At 42.8% G+C, this 14,887-nt stretch overlaps 1 protein-coding gene across 2 annotated transcripts; it reads right to left on the reverse strand.

Annotated features, from left to right (window-relative positions):
- Nucleotides 1-7,587: 7,587 nt before the first annotated feature.
- On the reverse strand, nt 7,588-14,449 carry LOC101172052 (aerolysin-like protein). 2 transcript variants are annotated; one of them, XM_023953745.1, is made up of 5 exons: nt 14,374-14,449; nt 11,289-11,496; nt 11,136-11,218; nt 10,562-11,053; nt 7,588-8,973 (listed from the first exon to the last, which is right to left on the reverse strand). In XM_023953745.1, the coding sequence occupies exon 5, from the start codon at nt 8,957-8,959 to the stop codon at nt 8,018-8,020; it is 942 nt and encodes a 313-aa protein (XP_023809513.1). In that variant the 5' UTR covers nt 8,960-8,973; nt 10,562-11,053; nt 11,136-11,218; nt 11,289-11,496; nt 14,374-14,449; the 3' UTR covers nt 7,588-8,017. The 2 variants fall into 2 exon arrangements, with proteins under 2 accessions (XP_023809513.1, XP_023809515.1); XM_023953747.1 differs by lacking the exon at nt 11,289-11,496 and having other exon boundaries at nt 14,374-14,434.
- Nucleotides 14,450-14,887: the final 438 nt, after the last annotated feature.

Genomic DNA, 14,887 nt, shown 5'->3' on the forward strand with positions numbered 1-14,887 from the left:
AGTTGGTCAATCGAGAGATTAACAACTCTGAGTTTTCTGTTTCAGAGAAGCTGATGGGAGTTAGGTCAATCAACTCTGAGTGGACTGATTTGGAGGTAAGCGTGCGCACCGCGACTATAAGAAGCCATCATCAATGGATCGCAGATATCACGAGTCACCATGGCAACCGTGAAAAAAAGAGGTCTGCGTATTTTACGCCAGCTGAACTTGACGTGCTGCTGCAGAGTTACAGTGAATATGAGCACATATTCCAGAAGAAAAGCAACACCGCTGCATCTGCAAAACAGAGACAGTTAGCATGGAAAACATAGCTGCTCAAGTTAATGCCTAAGTTTGCATTTAAATCACTGTTATAAAATATTGACTGTAATAACTTTCTAAATAGCGTCAGGTGTGAAATAAAAATGGCGATATTTAGGTGTACTTTTGAAGTGTTATTCCTGGTGTAATTGCATGAAATGCTGCATAGTGTACAGAACCAATCTGGGGGAAAATGCATTTAACGTCGGTAATGTTTAGAGGACTTTTTTGTTAACCTTCCCCTCTTGTAAACATTGGTCAGTTTAATATTAATACATGCAATTATGTTTTTAAAAGTGAACTTTTGTCTACTGTTGAACGTTTCGCTGCGCGAAGACTTCTCCTTTCTTTTCTCTCGTCTTTCCGACCGACCGTGGTCAGAAGCGCAGGGGAGATTTCCTTCAGGGCCACCGTAGAATTCTCCTTCGGGGTTCACTTCCCGTTGGAAACCCTCAACCTCCAGAGCGGATTAAGAATGACTCCAAAACAGTTATTCTGGGAATGACACCTTCTCTTTATGTAACTAAGTGCTCCGTCCTCCGAACACACAATATATACCACGCACACACCTCCGCTCCGTGCTCACCCCCCCCCCCCCCCCCCCCCATCTGCACCTGCAGTCGCCCCTCCCCTTGTCTCTCGTGGATCGCACCCCGCTCAGCACACACACGCTGCAACACTACCCTTGTATTGATCAAGTGGTATAGGTTTATATGGGATTAAGAAAGTAAGCAGTGCTAGCAAATTGTGTTTCCAAAAAGTAATTGTTACATTAATCTAATTCAATGTCCCTGATTTCATTTTCATGTAGATGCAATCCTGCAGGAATTAAAAGAACATGGCAGCAGCTAAAAATGAAGTATAAAAACATAATTCAATCAGATCAAATGTGAGCATGTCATGGATGTAGGCTTTGTTGACAATATTTGACATATAAAACATCTACATAGTGTTGGAAAATATAATCTGTCGCTTTGAGATTATTTTCCTTGTTGCATGTTCAATAAAGTCGAGAAGGAGAAAACCACGGGATTCGGCCGGATTAAGTTTAACAAATTTATTCCCTAACAATATTTCTAAAAACAGAGTAAAAACAGATCGATCTGGGTGTCCAAAATCAAGGCCTGCAATACGCAAGAGGTTACATTCCGAATTCACATGCAGATTGTCTGGAGACAAGGTGGAAAATTCCAATGGATGGAAAATTCCTTGAGTTCAGACTTTTAAGCATGTGGTCAGAACATCCTCCCCGGGAGCAAGATGGCCGCCGAATCTCCGCCTCTGGTCGCTAGAGATTGGCTGGCAGGGAGCCTGCCCACTTCTGTCAGTCCATGTTAGGAGTTACAGCATTTGGTCCTAGCTTCCTGCTTCAAACGTCCAGGGGGGTTATTTCAAAGACGGACATCTGTCCGACCACCAACTGTGTCCCCATGGGGGTCCAGCAGAGTCGCCCGGATCTTTCTCCGCAGGCAATCAGTCCCAACTCTTTGTCCTTCTCATGTGAGTTGACACCTTCAGGGGTTTCCCATGATTTAAATTGAATCCTGGAGACAATTTAATTCTGGTCCATGTCAGATCTACAGTTAAGGCTTCCAGATGGTCTTAGAAGATCAAAGACTGTTTTCTCCTGAAGGGGGTTGGAGGTTGGAGCTGCATTCCTGAAGCCTCTCACATATGCAACTTAAAGAAGCTTCTTCAAGGTTCAAAGGATGTAAAAGCACACACTTCAGCAAATGACTTATCTTCAATGTAATAAAATTTAAGACTGAAAACCCCTTATGAATTTACCAAAAAATATAAATTCCTTCAATAGCAATACCTAATGTGGTTTTCATTTTGTATATGTAATTGACTGCAACGAAAAACGGTAACGCTCAAACAAAAACGTATGGGGAAATGACAAAAAATCAGGCAAAAAAGGCATAAATCAGGACTATACCAGCTGATATTACTTTGCACTAATAGGGGGCAGGTTAACTTTCTGAATACTGACAAACTTCAGCTGCTTTCTTGGCTTGCCAGAGCTTTTTACCCCTCCTTTTCTTCATGTGTTCAATACTTATTCCCTGTGCCATTTCACTTTATTACACATAACATCATTTATGGACATAAATGTTTGGATTTCTTTCTACGTGTGCATTACTTGGGTTGATGCCGACATCTGGTGAAAATTTCGTGTCAATAGCTCGATTAGAAATATGTTTTTTGAGAGAAATGTTGACGTGTTCAATACTTATTTTCCCCGCTGTATAACTGATCTGCATTTACCATGCTGATTACTAAAATAGTTATTTTTACATTACAATTAAGTAATTCATCTTTGTCATGTGCTTTATTGATATTTCAAGATTCTTAATTCTGTCTGATAAAAACTGGGAACCGGATATTGATAAATAATGTAATAAAATGGTTATAGTATAACGGGGTGGGATTATATAAATTCGCTTCCTTCCACTCCCTTTCAAGCAATATTTATTAGTATGTCTAATTATCCTAATTTTGATTAGTTACTGTATTAATGTATAACTGATGATTGTATTGCTTTTGTGTATCATTTCTAATTAATTGCTTGAAATAAACCATTTAAAAAAAAAATATGGCGAACAATTAACATCACTCTCTCACCCTAAGGCAAGACGCTACTGCCTCCCGAGTGCGGTTTGGCTGCAGCTCACCGCTCCCCCAGAGAATGGGTCAAATGCCGAGAAGAATTTTTCCAATGTGGGATAAATAAAGTATCAATTATTATTATTATTAGAAATTTGCCAGATCTATTTGAGTTTTCAAATCTTTCAAGTCGAAGCCTTTGTATTTGGAATTGTGTTTGTTTTTTGATGATGTCATTTAACTGCAGCTTTAATTTTTTCAGATCTCCCAGTATGTGTTCCTGTGCAGACGGAGCATAAGCAGTCTCCAGAGTTTGGATTTTATTTTCTAGCTCTAATAAATCTGCTTTCTCTTTACATTTTTTACGAGTTGAGTAAGAAACTATTTTCCTTCTCATCACTCCTTTTGCTGTTTCACATAGAAGACATGGTAAGATATCAGGATTATTGTTGAATTCTAAGAAGGTTTCCCACTCCTTTTTAAAGAAATGAATAAATTCTTTTTTTTTTAGCAGACATCTTTTGAACCTCCGGATTGTAGCAGAGAATTAGGGTATTCCCTTAGAAATATTTACAGAAACTGGTGCATGATCTCTGAGAATAATTGGATAAATGCTGGAACTTTAGATATCTTTTAAAAGAGATTTACTGACAAATAAATGGTCTAATTGAGAGTGTGAATGGTGAACTGGAGAAAAAAAGGTGAACCCTTTAGTGCTTGGATGACATGAGCGCCACGCGTCGCAGAGACCCAAATCATTCATGTACTGCTTTAGAATACTTGCAGACCTCCATGTACGCTGGTTTGCTGCTGTGCTGAGTCTGTCAAGTTCAGGATCCAGAATCAGATTGACGTCTCCTCCTATAATGATTGTGGAGTCAGAGTGAACCGAGAGTGAGGTGAAGAATCTGTGAAAGAAGGAAGAGTCGTCAATATTCAGGCCATAGATACTGGCTATACAAAAGTCCTTATTCTGAATGGATATTGTCACGGTGCCTCTGTCAGCCTACCTCCCCCCTCCCTGCTCTCTCTGCTCTGCTGATTGGAACCAGCTGCCCTTCATCATCTCATCACCCGCCAGCCTTCTTAAGGAGATCCTCGCCAGCATTCATCGTTCATTACACTCTCCGGTGCTTATGTCTGGCCTCATAGTCAAGTTAAGTACTTCATGACTGGCTGCCTACTTACCACGCCTTGTCGCTCACCTTCAGGTTCCACTCCACGGTGCTCGCTGTCCTGCTCGCCCAGAGCTCCACGCTTCGCTCCGCTCAGGCCTCGCTGTCCTCAGCATCACGCTCCATCCACGCTAGCTGCGGCTACCTCAAGGTTCCCTCCACGCTTGTGAACCATCGCCACCCACCTCAAGACTCCGACTCTGACGACGGTGGCTTTCTCCGAAGATCAACTTACCATTACTCTCCTGACGCAACATTACATCCTTGGATCACTGAAAATAAAGTCATTCCAAGACTTCCTAGTCCAAGTTTACTTCCGGGTTTCAGCTACTGGGTCTGCTACGTCATTGACGCCATTACAGGATATATTAATAATTACAAATCTGCCTTCTGGGTCAGTAACTGTATCCTTGTGAGTAAAGTAATTTTTTATTAATTAAAACAGCAACTCCTCTTTTTTGGAGTTGTAACTAGCAGTATACATGAATGGAAATTGTGAGAAGCGCAGGAGATGATTAGCGGATTTAGATAAGTGGGTCTCCTGCAGTAGAGCTATATCTGCGTTTAGACCAGTCAGGTAGGTTAACACTTTCATTTTCTTTGGCCTAGAGCCAAGTCCACGCACATTCCAGCTAACAATATAAAGACTGTTCATAACTACTCTAACCAGGAGAGTGTAAGGTGTGTGCCAGTCCGTGTACGCACGCCTGCTGATCGATGAAGGAACGCTGTACGTTTCTGTGCGTGAGCGTTTCCTGACTTTGTGGGCTGCATGTTGCGTGTTTCCTATGTGGGCTTATGTGAGGTGTTTGCGCGATGTCCGTGAGTGTGAGCTGGTTCGCGTATTGGTTGTATGCGAGTGCGCGCCCGTTCCGTGCATAAATATATACCAACTTACTGGGAACATGTTGCCTTTGGATGATTTACATATGAGGAAAGGGGGAGAGAGGGGATAACTAAATAGAAGAAAGAGGTAAAGAAAAACAGACAGAAACATGAGAGGGGAGAGAAATTAAACTGCTTCAAAGAGATGGAGGCGTGGATGGTTGATATGCCGGCCTCCATGAATGTCTTCACTGTGGCCTCTGGGTCTTCTACTGCCTCCTCTGGAATCGCAGAGATCACTAGATTGTCGCTCAGGAGGGTTTCTTTAATATAGCAGTTCTCCTTAGAGAGATGAGCGGTGTCGTTGCTTGGGGTCTTGACGTTCTCTCTGAGGGCTGCAAGCTCCCGCACCTGCTGCTGGCTGAACTCCAGTGACTCCCGCAGGCCTTGGAGGAGGATGTGGAGGATCACCAGCAGATTCAAGCGGCAATAAAGGCTGGAGAACTTTTTATCTATGGAATGTAAAGTGTCACTGATTCCACTGGGTGGAGAGGAGGAAGATCTGGGAGAATCTTCTGGACGGCCACGTTTGGAGGAAGGAGTGGTGGTGTTGGTGTTCCCTAAGGTATTGTAGCAGCCGTCTATATAATCCTCCAGGTCCTCCAGGGTATCAAAAGGCTTTTTAAACCTTTTCAGATGTTGCTAGTTATACAGCTGATTTTAATATGGTGGTAAAATGATATTAGACCAAAATGTTTGTTCAACTACTTACGCACCACCAAGTTGAGTTGCCACACTGGTCTCTTTTGGTCTCTCAAAACTACAGCATCAGGACTCCTCCTACAAAAATGTGTTTCAAGACGGGACTCAAAACATTCCACAGAGTCTGGTTTGGTACCTCTTCCAAATTTTCATGGTAATCTTTGTGAGGGCGGCTACAAAGGCCAACGGGAAACCACAGAGCCAACGTCATCAAGAAAAGCATTGAGGGTCTTTTGAAACTCTTGTGCAGAAACCTCAATGTCAGAATTTGTTTGGGATGTACTAAATGATATGAGAGATTCGCAGTTGACTGAAACTACTTTGGCCTTTTTGTACAATCAAGTAAAAACCGAAATTGAAATTTTTTCTACAGATACAAAATGTGTATTAGATAATGATATTTTGTATATTCATAGAGAGCCAGGTAAGCGGTTGGTAGTGCCTATGGGATCCAGATCTATAGTTTTGTGTCTAGCTCATGCAGTTCCATGGGCAGGACACCTGGGTCATCTAGAAATATATGCAAGATTAGGAAAGGGCTTTTACTGGTATGTATAAACATGTAAGTGAGTTTTGTGCTTCATGCCCTCAGTGTCAGCTGACCAGTTTGAGTAAGGTTAAACAAGCACCGCTACATCCTCTGCCAGTTATTAGTACCCCTTTCCAGCACATTGGATATTGTAGGACCACTGGAGAGAAGCATTTCTGGATACAAATATATTCTGGTCATCTGTGATTATGCAACCTATTTTCCAGAAGCTTTTCCTTTGTGTACCATCAAAACGAAGGCAATAATGGAGCCCAAAATTGCTTTTCTTTTGGTTATTTTTTTATTTATAAGTGGAGCTGTGCTCTTCAGGTCCCTTTACGCCATTTCATAACGAGAAAACAAGTTTTACCTGTCATGTTTTGAGTTTGTTGTCTTGTTTTTCGTCCTTGTTCTTGTTCTGTCTTGTTTGTTTCTGTTTCCTGTTTTATTTTGAAAGTTCTCCTGTCTTGTCTGGTTTCTTGAGTTTTACTTCCTTTGGTCCCCATCTGCCCTGATCGTGTTCACCTGTGTCTTGTCTGCCCTGTCTGTATTTAAGTCGTGTCTCTGCCTTCCTCCTGTGCTGGTCCATTAGCCCTGTTATGGTGTTCATGTCCTGTCTAGTCCATGTTCCTGTCTCTTGCCTCGTCCATGTTTCATGCCACGCCAAGTAAGTTTCGTTTTTGTTCTGTGAAACTGCTCTGCAGCGCTTTTTGTTTGTTTTTTGTGCATTAAAACCTCTAGTCCCTGATCCTCGTGCCTCCGCCTCTGCATCTGGGTCCAACCGGCTCTCAGCCACCCCCGCACCGTGACATTAACATTTGGTTTGAGCCAAGAAAATTGAGAAACTCTTTCCATTTATCACTTAAATGACTTGAATCTATTTTTTTCAGGGGAATGTGTGTCTGGGAGGATCTCTATCCAGCCATTCATGTAAAGCTAGCTTAAAACCACCTCCTACTAATATATATGATTTGAGTGAAATAAATGCTTTATCTCTGAAAAGGAGCAGGAGACCCACCTGGACCTCAGAGAAGAAACACTGAACCAACCTTAGACCACTCCATCTCACCTGTGCTGTTAGCTGATGGTCACAGTTGATGATGAGCAGCTCAGGTGGGGGTGGGTTGTTTACCTGACAGCTTCTGATCACCTCTGTGATCGAGTCACTCTCACGTGGTGTTTATGGTCTAAAACTCAGTAGTTTGAAAGATTATTCAAAAGTTCCCATTGCATTATGGAGTTTGCAGTTTTAATGTTTGTGTTGCTTTGATTGCTGAGCTTTCTGAGTCAGTGAATCTGAAACTCCAACCTGTAGTCCAGCACCTGGCAAGAAAGCTCACCAAGACCTCTGGGTCCAGAGGGAGCAAGAGACAACCAGACAGAAACTGGTTTTCTTATTGGAAGGCAAAGATTTATTGCTGACGATAGCAAAAGCAGCTAGCTCCAGCACAGCACTTAGCAGTAGAAACGTGTCCGCTTCACAAAAAACTTTGCGCAAGATAAAGATCACAGATAAGAACAAGGATTAGAACAATGATTACATGACACTTCCAAAGAAGACATTGCCTCTCGTAGGCCAATGGATCAATTCTCTAAAGACTATGGAAGACACAGTAGACCACACTGTGAACGTTGGGTTTCTAGTGACAGTGATCTACACACAAAACCCAGGACAGGTAAAGTCGAGCAGTAATGATCACAAAGGTCACATAGTCATCTTTGGGTTGCTACACAGTTATGATATAATCTGTACAGGTGAGGACAGATAATGGCTGAATGAGGAAAGGAAGTTAGCACAAGGCGTCGGCCTCTGTCGGATTCACTTTTCTGTCACAATGGTTTTAGCGTTGGTGTAGGTGACGCCTTTGTAGATCCCGCTGGTGTTGAACTTGAGGGTTTTCCCGTTGGAGCAGGTTATCTTCGCCTTTGCCATGTAAGGGAGATCCACAGTGGCTCTGCCAATGGTGACTTTCACATCCACCGTCTTCCCAGGAGAAACATTGACCGGGAAGGAGAACGTCTCCTTCCTCTCATCGGTGTTCTCTAGACCGTAGGAGCTTTCTGTACTGACAGTGAAGCTGAAGCCAGTAGACACTTCGACCATCTCTGGTATCCCTGCCGTGACCTCAAAACTGAAGGTCTTTTCCATTTTGTTTGACACGGACCAGGAGGATTTCTTGGTGATGGTTTTACTGGATTCAACTGTGTAGGACTGAGGCACGCCGGTGTTATTGGTGTAAGTGACAGACTTGATCTCCTCTGTGGCCACCTGAGGAATCACCTGGTGGAGGGTGGGGTAGTAAATGTTGATCAGCTCGGTTGACTGGATGGTGTTGATGAAAACGAAAGCCAGACAATCTATGTCAATATCACCATTTCCTAAAACTCCCAGACAAATTCCAGACCCAACATCAATGGGGTACTCTTTTTTCAGACCCCACTTGGTCATCTTTGGGAAAAATTCTTGGGATGCTGTTGTCCTGATTCTGATGGCGCCTAGGCGAGTTCCTGCACCATTGCCCCACAGCGAGAGCGACTTAATCTGCTCGCCATCCTGAAATTCCATCTGTGAAAATCCTCCTTCAGGCTTTCCAAACTCCTGGACCTGACCATCAGTCAGCCAAACCTTGATGCCCCTCACCTGCCACTCTCCCACCCACACCCACAGCTTCTTTAGCGTGGCCCCGTTGCTTTCCCCGGTAAAACTAAAAGAACCACCGCCGTTTCCACCAATAATAAGGACAGGTGCCAGGAACGACATCTTTGAAGTAGAACCTGCAAGAGAAACAAGAACAACCTCCATTTCAGTCACAGTCTCAAGGTTCAGCAACAACTGAAGAGATTCCAGAGCACCAGACCGGTGCAGTGAAGATTCTGAAGTCACAGGAACACTTCAAGTATCTGAACTTAGCGATTTATGTTCTTTTTCTGTTTAGGGGCATCTAAAGGAACATGACCTCCACTAGCCTCCCTAGACTAACATAACCAGGAGAAAATATATGAAAGAAAATAGCAGTTCACCCCTTTAAAGTAGAAATCACACTCAACAAAAGACTACAGAAAACAGGAGGCGGCGCGAGCAGTCGCAGCCGCCTCTTGCTCTCTCAGTGCGCGTGTCTGTGTTTATTTTTAATATATATATTTTTATTTATTTTTGTTTTATTGATGACGCTTTTCCCCGCCAGCCTACAGTAGAACATAAGTACAGTCGACAGAGACTGTTGGAACTTAGAAATAGAAAAATATGCGACTTTTTGGACACCAAACCAGAGATGCTGGAAGAGCTGGGATTACTATGCCAGTCAAAAATCACTACATGGAACTCACCAGCTGCGCGGAACCCCAAGAAGGACGCACTGAAAACGGTGCGCAAGGACAAGGAAGAGGTGACATCGTGGAGGTATCAAAGCCCGACTGGAAGCTAACCCAACTCGCCCAGTCATACCATCTATACTTCTAGCTAGCTAACGTGAGGTCCCGGGACAGTGAGATGGATGATGTTCGTCTACTACGATCAGCGAACCGGACAACGAGTAACTGCTGTGTGATCATCTTCACGGAAACATGGCTAAACAACAACAGTCCCGATTCTGCCATGCAACTGGAACAACTAACATGCTATCGGGCGAACAGAGACCTTTTAGATGGAGGAAAACCCGCAACGGCGGGGTTTGTGTTTACTTTACTGACGCGTGGGGCCAGGACACTGAGCTGATAAGCAAACACTGTTCACCGCGGGCGGAGTTCATGATCCTGAAGTGTCGTCCTTTCTACCTGCCAAGGGAGTTTACTGCGATTTTATAAGTGGCAGTATACATCACCCCAACAACCAACAACAGCAACAGAAATGCAGTGCCAAATTAACTATACCAGGCCATTGGTGAACAACAGACAGCACATCCAGATGGCTTCATCGTTCTCACCGGAGATTTCAACCGCGCTGATTTCAAAACAGTCCTACCAAAATTTCCTCAGCATGTGCACTTTCCAACAAGAGGAAATAACATACTGGACCGTTCTAACACTACTCACAAAACAGTATACAGGGCAACCCCCCTCCCCCACATCAGAACGTCAGACCACATCAGTGTTATGCTAACACCTGCATACAGACAAAGAGTGAAACTTGCAAATGTGGTCTCGAGGGAATTTATTTTTCTTTTTGGCGGATGTACACGAAAGGTAGGAGACAGAGCTACCAAGGTTAAATTATTTCATTACAAAACGTTATAAACCAATTAAAAATGAACCAGTTTAAAATACATGCACAAATCAAAAGAAACTGATTCAGACCACTGAGGACCAGAGGAGTTAAGGGAGGTGGAGGCTCCCAAAGGACGAAATAAAATTTCACCCCACTCACGTGATGCAGAGCACACACACTTGTGAACCCTTCACCCAAGGACACGTCACTCCGAACCGGGGCAAAGCCTCCACCTAGAACTCAGGACTGACACCTGAGTCCTCAGCACTGAGGGAGGGGGGAAACCAAAGATGGATTAACACAATAAAATGCACAGTTAAAACACAGTTCTAAAAGAATTGTATTAAAATTCTTAAAACAACAAAGAAGAAACTCTGGTGAGAGTAGATCCGCCCGCAGGGTGCTGCTCAATGAAGAGAGCGGCCGAGGTTTTGTTCTCGTGGGTGGCGAGGGAGAATTCAGGCGTGAAGCCCCGTTAGTCCTCCTTTGCTCAGGCTCAATGGCAGCCGAGGAGCACACTGGCCCGGCACAACCCTGGTCAGAGTCCACAGGGATTCTGGACACGAGCAGTGACAGTTCTTTAAAATGCTTCTAAAAATTCAATATACAAAAAGCAACAGCTGTTCGGCGGGCGGGAGCGTCAGAAAGTCCCTGGCAATGCAAGAACAACAAACATTAGAAAAATGAAAAACAGCTTAAAGGCAAGCACAGGACTTGACCCACGCCGGCTTACCAGACAGACTGTTCGTCACCTTGGAGGCGTGCTCAATTGCAGAGGTTCTAATCAAAATCTGTGCCAGTTGTTCTCATCCGGAGCTGAAACAGTATACATACAGTATGAGGCAGCGAACAAACTCCTGTAATCAGCCTATCACTGCTACATTACCTGTGAGGCTAACCGGATGTGCAACAGGAAGTGGGCGGTTCCAATGGCCATATGCTGCACGTGACCAAATGAGGGCTTCTTGGCCTTTTTTAGCGCCCCATGAGGCCACTGCCTGTCATTATCCTCCCCATTGCACCTGAGCCAATTAATCCAATTAATTTGCACACCGACCCAAACGATGTTCTGCTCTCCATCCAGCTCTCACCCACTTAGACAAAAAGGACGCATATGTAAGAACGCTGTTCATAGACTTCAGCTCTGCATTAAACACAATAATCCCTCAGCAACTCATTTGCAAACTGGACAAGCTGGGTGTTAACACCCCCATCTGCAACTGGTTACTGGACTTCCTCAGCCAAAGACCACAAACAGTACGTTCCGGCAACAAGACCTCAAATACAATCATTCTCAACACCGGGGCACCCAAAGGCTGTGTGCTTAATCCGCTGCTCTTCACCCTGCTGACACATGACTGCACAACAACCCACAGCACAAACCACCTTGTGAAATTTGCAGACGACACAACTCTGGTGGGTCTCATCACCAAGGGCGATGAGACCAACTACAGGGAAGAGGTGGATCTGCTGACAAAATGGTGCAGAGATAATAACCTCCTGCTAAATGTCAGCAAGACAAAAGAGATTGTTGTCAACTTCCAGAGGGGCCACACTCAACACCTGCCAGTGATCATTGATGGTACTGCTGTGGAGAAAGTGAGCAGCACAAAATTCCTGGGGGGACACATCAATGAGGACCTCTCCTGGACCGCCAACACCACATTATTGGCAAAGAAAGGTCAGCAACGTCTCTACTTTTAATGCAAATGTCATTTTTAATAATAATTTTAACAATAATGTCATAATAATTTTTACTAATTTAATATGAATGTCATTTTTGATGTCCTTTTTTGATTTTATATTATATATATTATTTCTTAATGTCGTTGTTGCCACAGATAAATAAAAATTTGCCCATCGTGGGATTAATAAAGTCTGTCTGTCTGTCTGTCTGTCTGTCTGTCTGTCTAGATATACAGATAGATATATGGATAGTCCTGCAGGACTTAAACATCGCCCGCCTCACCCGCAAAGCACTAACAATGGTCAAGGATGCAAACCACCCTGCACACAACCTGTTCAGCCTTCTGCTCTCGGGGAGGAAGAATGTTCTTCACATGTGAAGAATCAACGATAAAGTTGACTTTGACTGGGAATAAACACAAAACTTTGGAAGCATTTTTGTAGCATAAATAAAAATAAAAAAAACTCCATCAAATTGACTCAAAAAGTTTAAGTCAATTTGAGCTTTTTCATTTTCTACTTCAACACTGCTTATTCTGTGACCTGATTAAAGCAACAATGGAAATAGGGGATTGCATTTTCATTTTCACATCCACAATTCAATTCCAGTCAGCATTTCCAGGGGGGAGGACGGAAAAAGTTTAGCATGGCAAAATCTGCTAGAGCTGTTCATGGGGCTGCATTTTGGAGGATTTAATTTTAATTTGATTTATGAGTCATTTGATGCAGTTACATCGTGAAAATAAAAAAACATTTCTGTTAATCTATTTTGTCAAATTAGATATTTCTAATTGAAATTTGCTACATATTTACTTTTTGCAAATAAAATGTCAAATATCACTTTCTTGATCATTTTTATAAAGTGACTGAATTACCGGTGTTGAAAAAAATAGAAGTTTGGCGGATTGCTTTTTCTTTTTAATTTTGACTAAACAAATGCAGCTGCATTTTGAAAATGAAACAGCATTTTTAGTATTGATCTTTAGTTTTAATTATGCTACAGAAATGCTTCCATACAAACACTCCAGAGCAGTGTTTTTCAACCAGTGTGCCGCGGCACACTAGTGTGCCGTGGGAGATGGTCAAGTGTGCCGTGGGAAATCACCCTCATTAACTGATATAAAAACAATTCCCATCTCCGGGATTTCAGCTCTCTGTTCATCAAAACAGGCCCTGATAAAACACTGAGTAGTTAGGAATATAAAAGATCGTAAAATACTTTTTCTTTGCGTTTATTTTATTTTATTAAAGACATTTTGATAAGAATGATGGTACCGCGATTCAGCTGCAGCTCCGGCTGTATTTTGGAAAAGTCCTGGCCCTTTAACTGTCTCCACCAATCATTCTTAGGGAACTTAATCACATGTCATCAGTCTGACCAATCAGAAGTGGTTAAAGTCTTCACTTCCTTGTCCCGATTTAGCTCGTAAAATTGCTCAGTTCTAACAAAAATACCAGCTAAATCTCGTCTTTATCGGTGCAGCTTTCCACAGAATCCGGTATCAGACCGTGGAACAAGTGAACAAAACGATGAAGCTCAGAGACGCGATCTCCGCCGGCCGTTTTTTGCACTACATCTCCCATGATGCATTGGGTTGTGAGAGTGAAAGCGCACAAGGAGATCTGTTGTTAAACGTCTTGAAACCAACGAACACACAAACTGTTTTTAAATCTTCTAACTTAACTTTTATTGCAACTTTTAGAAAAAAAACAGCTGCAGTTTACAGCTTTTTCTGCAACAATTATCTCAAAAATGCATGTGCAATTGTGGAGGGGCTGTAGATCAATACATACTGAGTTTCTCCGTTTTTTTTTTTAATTTTTGGATCCTGGTGTGCCGCAGGATTTTTTTTAAGGTTAAAGTGTGCCGTGGCTCAGAAAAGGTTGAAAAACACTGCTCCAGAGAGTGTTTGTATGGAAGCACACGAGTCACGAGTCAGCTCAACACAGTCATGTAAGGAGAGCTGAGCTGGAGACAGGTTGCAACACATCTGCATTCTCTGGCCTCCAGGTGAAAATGTTCAGAGACAGACACGCAAGAAAAAACGAAGTTCCATTCTGACAGAAATAAAGAACACAAAACACAGAATAAAAAGAAGATTCTAACTAAATGTGGCCAAAGACATACCTACGTCTTAAACTACAGACTATAAACAGACAATCACACCAAAGCACAAATCTTTTTCCTAAAATAAAATCTAAACTTTCCTCCAGACATCCAATCTGGTGATTCAAAGACAAACTTCTTACTGTGGGATTCCATCCCAGGTTCCTACAATACTCACAGCAAAGTTACACCTTTGATTGGCACTTGGGTTTTGGTTCTGGGCAGTGTGGCTCCCTCCTCAGTGCTCCTCAGACTGAAGCTGCTGTCTCTTATATAGACCTGAGGGTGGGGCCCAGGATGTTCTGCCTCTCCTCCAGCTGTGGATCAGCACCAACCTCAGGGTTGTGGGTTTGATTCCTGACTGACTCTGAGCCCCTTAGTTTATACTGTGGGTTTAGTCATGGAGGTGTGTGAGTGAACAGATGGAGAATCTTCACTGTAGACCAGGCGTCAGCAACATTTACAACATGAAAGACCAATTCTAAATGTTTTCCTTCACGTTTTCATCCTCAGTAAATGGAGTGGTGATCAGCTGTGGTTTTATTTCTAAAGTTGATCACATTTCATATTGATATTTGGTGGAACAGAAAGAAAGTCTGGGTTTAATCTGACCTTGATTGGTTATTATCCAATAAACTGAATTTATCAATCAATCAAGCTTTATTTAAAAAAAAGTACTTTTCATGCCTGCA

The sequence above is a fragment of the Oryzias latipes genome, chromosome 3 (genome assembly GCF_002234675.1).
Source record: "Oryzias latipes chromosome 3, ASM223467v1".
Lineage (NCBI taxonomy): Eukaryota > Metazoa > Chordata > Actinopteri > Beloniformes > Adrianichthyidae > Oryzias > Oryzias latipes.